This window comes from Lynx rufus, unplaced genomic scaffold (assembly GCF_022079265.1).
Source record: "Lynx rufus isolate CCGP_SWC_20201006 ecotype Redwood Valley unplaced genomic scaffold, mLynRuf1.p SCAF_14, whole genome shotgun sequence".
NCBI classification, from domain to species: Eukaryota; Metazoa; Chordata; class Mammalia; order Carnivora; family Felidae; genus Lynx; species Lynx rufus.
The window spans coordinates 64,553,759-64,561,034 of record NW_025814828.1 but is presented as its reverse complement, the minus strand read 5'-3'; the positions used below and the strand labels follow the sequence as shown (position 1 = coordinate 64,561,034).

The 7,276-nt window shown below is 47.9% G+C and overlaps 1 protein-coding gene across 2 annotated transcripts; it reads left to right on the top strand.

The window, feature by feature from the left end:
• The first annotated feature begins 691 nt into the window (after positions 1-691).
• ARMCX2 (armadillo repeat containing X-linked 2) lies at positions 692-5,099 on the top strand. Of its 2 annotated transcripts, XM_047075712.1 has the most exons (5): positions 692-771; positions 1,366-1,437; positions 1,980-2,032; positions 2,354-2,430; positions 2,787-5,099. In XM_047075712.1, the coding sequence occupies exon 5, from the start codon at positions 2,916-2,918 to the stop codon at positions 4,743-4,745; it is 1,830 nt and encodes a 609-aa protein (XP_046931668.1). In that variant the 5' UTR covers positions 692-771; positions 1,366-1,437; positions 1,980-2,032; positions 2,354-2,430; positions 2,787-2,915; the 3' UTR covers positions 4,746-5,099. The 2 variants fall into 2 exon arrangements, with proteins under 2 accessions (XP_046931668.1, XP_046931669.1); XM_047075713.1 differs by lacking the exon at positions 1,366-1,437 and having other exon boundaries at positions 695-771.
• The last annotated feature ends 2,177 nt before the right edge of the window (positions 5,100-7,276 follow it).

The following is a 7,276-nucleotide window of genomic DNA, read 5'->3' as shown; positions in this document are numbered from 1 at the left end:
GGTAAAAATTAACCAAAATTAATGGTGCCTTTCAATATTAGTGGGAGATCTTTATAAATCATGCAGCTTTTTTTTTTTTGTTGCTGCTTCTCATACTGTGGTATTTTTTTACTGCAATAATAAAGGATGGTGATCACTTTGAAAACAAATTGGAGAAGTGTTACAGAAATACAGACCCCATTCCCACTCCTTATCTCCTTTCTGACACTCTGCCCCTTAACTATACTGGAACAGGGACACAACTGCAGGGGAAATGGTGGGCACTAGTGGATTAGGGATTGAAGGTGGAACGAAGGGAGAATGTCCAGTTGCCCAAGAAAAAATGAAACAATTTCCCCAACAACAACAACAACAACAACAACAGCAAAAAGTAAAACTTGTCCATCACCTTCCAAAAAAATGCATCCCATCCCCGGTAACTAGAAAAAGACAAATTCTAACACAGGGAGAAGGGGCTACTTTTGGCCTCCGGGACTACAAAGACAAAAAAAATAATAAAATGAAATGAGTGACAGGACCTGATGTGGTAGGGTGAGGTGGGAGTAGGGCTAAAGGAGGGGCTCATGTTCTTGGTGGGAGTGGAAATTGGGGACCCAAGCTTACTGGCGATGAGACCCTCACGTGACCGGGAGCTGACGTGGGCAAAGGTACTTAAAGCCCTGACAGCCGTCCTCCGTCCTCCTCTGGGTACCAACTCTCTTACGCTGCGCACTGCCGTGCGTTTAACCCAGGCGAGGAGGAGGAGGAGAAAATTCCCCCAGATCCGGGCAGGTGGGTGTGAGGGTGGGCATAGCCTGACACTCCCGAAAGGGGTAGCTCAGAGATGCGGGAGTCTGAGGCCGCGGGTGCCTCTGCCTCAACCGCTCCTGGCCGGCTTTCCAGACCCCCGCGCTCAGTCGCAGCTCATTTTGGTGGGCGGCGGGGAGAGGGGGAGGGGGAAAACCTAAAGACTGGGATATAGCTGCGGAGAATCCGCTCAATTCCTCTCCCAGTCAGTGTTTTTTGGTTTTGTTTTTGACACTCAGGCCCCGCACCCCACATCCCGTCCTATTTTGAGAGGAGGAGGGAAGAGAAATAAACGTGGCATCGCATATAAGGCCAGTAGGGTGGTTGGGCAAGGGTGACCGGAGGGGCACGCAATTTGGAAACAATCCGGCCCGTTCATTCCCATCCTCACTTTACAGATACCTCCCCCAACCACCACTCCCCCTGCCCTCCGCCCGGCAGGCCCCCTGTCATTAGGGGGTGCTGGGAAATGGGTGTGCCAGTCTCTGTGGGGGAGATGGCGGTTTTGGTGCTGTCTGGGCTTCACAGGAGGGGGGACCCTGAGACAATCTGGTACTAAACCACCGTGCTACCCCCCAGGCTGCTTTCCAGACACCTCCAACCCAAACAGCCCTTCACCTCCGTTTATTCAGTCCTGGAAAAGAAGTTCGGGTACGCTGAAGGGAGACGTGGCGGTGGTTATTGGGTAATTTGGGGGGGGGGGGAGGCGGAGCCCAGAACAGAGAAACAGTGGAAAATCACGACCCTCAAATCGAAAGGTCAGACATTGGAGCCCCTGTTCTTCAGGCTAATGCTAGGGCTGGGGCCTGGGGACTGAAGGACGGGTGGTCCTAGGAGGAAGACACTAGATTGTTTGGCAGTAATCCCTTATCCCGCGTCCCATCCAGTTTTTGCTGCACCCTCGCCCCGCCCCCTCCTGCTTCGATGCAGGAGAAGGGGTGTGGCTGTGTGTCCCGGAGAAATGGCGGACGGGCGGGGAGGGGCAAAAGAAAGGAGGGGTTAAGTGCCTGGGGAGTCTGCGCAGGAGGCGGGGCGGAGAGGTGAGAAGAGTTGAGTGAATTGAGAGGTGGTCGTTCTGGTATGTGAATGCTAAAAGGCAATTATAGGGACTTGTGTCCTGGGTCTCCTCCATCCACCGGCTCTCACTGTCCAGCCTCTGGTGTCTACATTTCTGCCCTTCTTTCTGTCCTTAGGATGAAGCTTTAACTGAACTGAAGGAAAGAGAAACAGCCCTGAATCTTTGGAGGTCAGTGTGGAGAGTGGGAACGGTCTGGAAACCCCTGGTGTGAACGGGGCAGAAACCAGAGCAGAGAATGGAAGGAGAGGCCCCTCCTCCCCCATCTTTTCCCTCTTTACAAGATACCCTTGCCTTGGGCCTGTCCTTTCTGGTGCAAAGAAAGGGGTGTGTCATCTACTTTCTTAATTAATGCTCTGGGTAGGAAGGGTTAGGAAGGGAAAGAGGATCCCTGAGAGGGAAAAACATGGCCTACAGGGGTTCAAATCAAGAAAGGAAATTGAATCCAACTACCAAATGCTCCAAAGCACCCTTTCTGGGATCTCTCTGCAGGTCTGTCTGAATTTGGGGCCCTGCACAAGTACAAGCCTGGTGGAAAAAAGTAAACTCCTCCTGCTTCCAGCAAGTTGGTATGTGTATGAGCAACATCTGGGGACCCTTGGGGTGACTGTGGGAGGATCAGAGCAGAATCTGGGATCTCTACTGTTTTTCCTGCTCTCCACAAGTTTCCTAACGTCCATACTGCCTCTCATCCCTCATTTAGGTGCTAGGAAATTGTGTGTTGGCATTGGGTAGGGCTGGCTAGGGATGAAGGTGTAGAAAACCTTGGACAACCAAGGTCCTGTATCAGCAAACACAGGCCTTGACATCTGTGTCTGGGTACCAGCCCACTCACCAAGCATTATGTTTCCAAGTCCTCTAAGTAGCCTTGTTTAGACATGAAGTTAGCCAAAGCCTTAAGCTTCATTTCTGTCCTTTACCCCAGGTCCTTCTCAACTTGCATCCTGGGTAAAACCCGTGAGACTGAGTGGAAGTGCCTTGCCCAGACGTGCACACATCCCATTTAGGCAAGCCAGCTCCACGCACTGGATCAGGGAATTACTCCAGCTGCACCATGAGCCGAGTTCGAGATGCTGGCTGCGTAGCCGCCGGGATAGTGATTGGGGCTAGTGCCTGGTACTGTGTCTACAAATATGCCAGGGGAAGAAACCAGACAAAAAAGAGACTGGCCAAGCCCAAGACAAGGGCTGTGGCCGGGACTGGAGCCAGGTCTAGAGCTGGACTAAGGGCCGGATTCACAATTGACCTTGGGCCAAGATTCGGCCCTCCCACCCCAGTCCACACTCAGGCCGAGGACAGGGCCCAGGATGAAGCCTCTGCTCTGAACATGGCTGGACCTGAAGGAGTGGCCACAGCTGTGTCCAATGCTGAGGCTCAGAGTGGGGCAGGAAATCAGGTCCAGGAGGTAGAAGGGACAGGGGTTGGACCTAAAGCTGAACCAGTAGTCAGGGCCACAGCAGCTTCTTCAATGGCACCACCTCCCAGGGAGGCAGAGGCTTCCATGGCTGTAGAGGCCCCCACAATCACAAGGGCTCCCAAACTGCCAGAAGCCCTTGACACAGCAGAGGCTCCCGGGGTGCTAGCAGCACCTCCCAGGGCGCCAGTGATGCCTCCTACGGCGCCAGCACCTACTGAGGCTGTGGAGGCTCCTGTAAGGGCAACGCCTACTGCAGCACCAGTGCCTTCTGGGGTAACAGTGCCTACTGGGGCTGCAGAAGCTCCTGGGACTTCAGGATCCCCTAGAATAGCAGCCTACAAGAAAGCGACCCCTGGGGCTCATACAGGCGCAATACCTAAGGCCGGATCAGCCACTGGAGCTGTACCTAAAGGTGGAGGCAAGGGAACCAAGTCTCGGACTGGGGGCAAGGGCAAGGGAAAGAAAAACAAGGTTGAAGTAGACGAATTGGGGCTGGGCTTCCGCCCTGGGGATGGGGCTGCAGCAGCTGCTGCAGCCTCTGCTAATGGAGGACAGGCTTTCCTGGCAGAGATCCCTGATTCTGAGGAAGGGGAGTCTGGGTGGACTGACACAGAGTCAGAGTCAGATTCTGAGCCTGAAACCCAGCAGAGAGGGAGAGGGAGGAGACCTGTTCCCATGCAGAAGCGCCCCTTTCCTTATGAAATAGATGAGATTCTTGGTGTCCGAGACCTCAGGAAAGTCCTTGCTTTGCTTCAAAAATCAGATGATCCTTTTATCCAACAGGTAGCTTTGCTCACTCTGAGCAACAATGCCAACTATTCATGCAATCAAGACACAATTCGCAAATTGGGAGGCCTCCCAATTATTGCAAACATGATCAACAAAACTGATCCCCACATTAAGGAAAAAGCCTTAATGGCCATGAATAACCTGAGTGAGAACTATGAAAATCAGGGCCGACTTCAGGTATACATGAATAAAGTGATGGATGATATCATGGCCTCTAACCTGAACTCAGCAGTACAGGTAGTTGGACTAAAATTTTTAACAAACATGACTATTACCAATGACTACCAGCATCTGCTCGTCAACTCCATTGCAAACTTTTTCCGTTTGTTATCTCAGGGAGGTGGAAAAATCAAGGTTGAAATTTTGAAAATACTTTCAAATTTTGCTGAAAACCCAGATATGTTAAAAAAACTGCTCAGCACCCAAGTGCCATCATCATTTAGTTCTCTTTATAATTCCTATGTGGAATCAGAAATTCTTATTAATGCCCTTACTCTATTTGAGATCATCTATGACAATCTCAGAGCAGAAGTATTCAACTACAGAGAATTCAATAAAGGTTCCCTGTTTTACTTATGTACTACATCTGGAGTGTGTGTTAAGAAAATTCGAGCCTTAGCAGATCACCATGACCTCTTGGTGAAAGTGAAAGTTATAAAACTAGTGGATAAATTCTGATTGGCTATGTGCTGTCAAAAGACTTGAAGAAATTTCTTGGTTTTCCATTCTGGAAGCAATGAAAATTGAAAGTTACTACTTTTCCACTTTTCATTTAGTAAAGGGATCCTTTCAGCTGCCAGTTTTGAATAATGTATCATCCAGAGTGATGTTATCTGTGACAGTCTCCAGCTTTAAGCTGAACCATTTTATGAATACCAAATAAGTAGTCCTCTTGTACTGAAAACACATTTGTGACTTTAATCATGCTGCTTGAATGGAAATATTTTTACTGGTTCCTCTATGTAAATTGACAGTGAACCTGTCCATCAAAAATAGCCTACACTTCTGTCATATGTTTTGTCTTGAATTTATCCACCAAAGACTTCATTTGTGTATCATCAATAAAGTTGTATGTTTTGACTGATGAAAAAAAAAATGTTCTCATGTTTGAATTTAAATTCTAGCTGGTGAGATAAAGTACATAAACACAAAAGGATTACTGACAGCACCTGGACATCTGTTCATTGTCAAATATATGCTGTCTGGTTAAATAAAGAAGTTGCTGGAGACCTTTAAGGGGGAAGGGCACACTTAGGCTGAGACCTGAAGGGAGAGCATGAGAAAACACAGAAGGGCATTCAGGTGGGTAAGATGGCCTGAAGAAAGGCATGAGGTGGAAAATCTGTTCTGTGATAAGAAGACAATGAATTTGCCTGAAATGGAAGCTGTGGACGAGAAGGATGAATGAAAAAGGTGGGGAAAGTTTTGAGAAATCCTGAACCCCCACCTGAGATGGAAATATCCCAGAGTTACTGGACATTTTTGACAAAAGGAAAAATAATCTGGTGGCCATGTGCAAAATGTATTGGAGCTAGGATGGGGTTAGGCATAGAGACTGGAAATGAGAACTGTTAGGAAGTTATCATCAACCGAACATGAGAGTGTGAAGGGTGAAATAGGGTGATGATTATAAGAACTGTTAGGGAAGGGTGCCTGTGGCTCAGTCGGTTAAGCGTCCGACTTCAGCTCAGGCCATGATCTCACGGTTCGTGGGTTTGAGTCCCGCGTCGGGCTCTGTGCTGACAGTTCAGAACCTGGAGCCTGCTTTGGATTCTGTGTCTCCTTCTCTCTCTCTCTCTCTCTCTCTCTCTCTCTCTCTCTGCCCCTCCCCTGCTCACACTCTGTCTGTCTCTCTCTCTCTTTCTCTCTCTCTCAAAAATAAACATTAAAAAGGGGCACCTGGGTGGCTCAGTCGGTTAAGCATCCAACTTCGGCTCAGGTTAGTATCTCATGGCTTGTGAGTTCAAGCCCCATGTCAGGTTCTGGGCTGACAGCTCAGAGCCTGGAGACTGCTTCCAATTCTATGTCTCCCTCTCTCTCTGCTCCTTCCATGCTTATGCTCTGTCTCTCTGTCTCAAAAATAAACATTAATTTTTTAAAAAATAAATAAAATAAACATTAAGAATTGTTAGGGAATGGTGGGAATAACAGATGCTTACAAAAAAAACAAAAACAAAAACAAAGTACCAGGATCTGCTGTCTGACTTGACTGTAGGTTGACAAAGAGGGAGAATTGTATGATCTGGTGCAAGTCCTAACAAAGAAAGCCCTCTTTCTTGGGCGGTTCTTGTGATCAAGTAATGCCAAAGTAAGTTATCATTTCTAATGATGAGACAAAACATTGTGACAGAAAGACTCATTGCAAAGAGTGTTTCTTTCCCCTAAGATTAGAGATTTAGCTCTGTCTTCTTTTAGAAGAGGGGTAGTGGTTAGGCCTTTATGGGAACCCCACCCTCACCCTTAAATTCATTAAAGAGCAGATGCATCTTCCTTGCTCTTCTCCCTGGCCCACTGAAGCAATGAACATAGAAAATGGGTCCAGACATTTTTCAAACCCAGCCTGCTTTCCTGACACCTCTCACAAAATCCTCATTTTTTTTATATGAAGTTTATTGACAAATTGGTTTCCATACAACACCCAGTGCTCATCCCAAAAGGTGCCCTCCTCAATACCCATTACCCACCCGCCCCTCCCTCCCACCCCCCATCAACCCTCAAAATCCTCATTTTTTAAGTTTATTTACTTATTTATTTTGAGAGAGAGCGAGAGTGCAAGTGTGAGTGGGGTAGTGGCAGGCAGAGAGGGAGAGAGAAAATCTCAAGCAGGCTCCATGCTCTCAATGCAGAGCTGGGCATGGGGCTCAATGCCATGAACTGTGAGATCATGACCTGAGCCAAAATCAAAAGTCAGGTGCTTAACTGACTAAGCCACCCAGGGGCCTCACAAAATCCTCATTTTTGTACAAGTGTGTGATAACCTGAGGCAAGGATAAAGATAGGGATTCCTGGGAGGGGAATACATAGAAAAGGGGCAGGTGGTTATTATTCAATGGCACAATTTATCTGGAAGGCAATTTGGTAGTCAACATAAGAAGCTATAAAGATAGCAATCTCTATCAAAATAACACCAGCATTCTTCACAGAGCCACAGCAAACAATTCTAAAATTTGTATGGAACCAGAAAGACCTCAAATAGCCAAAGCAATCCT

Bases quoted from the DNA above. Each gene is read 5' to 3' on its own strand.
- ARMCX2 (XM_047075712.1), top strand. From the start codon at position 2,916: ATGAGCCGAGTTCGAGATGCTGGCTGCGTAGCCGCCGGGATAGTGATT.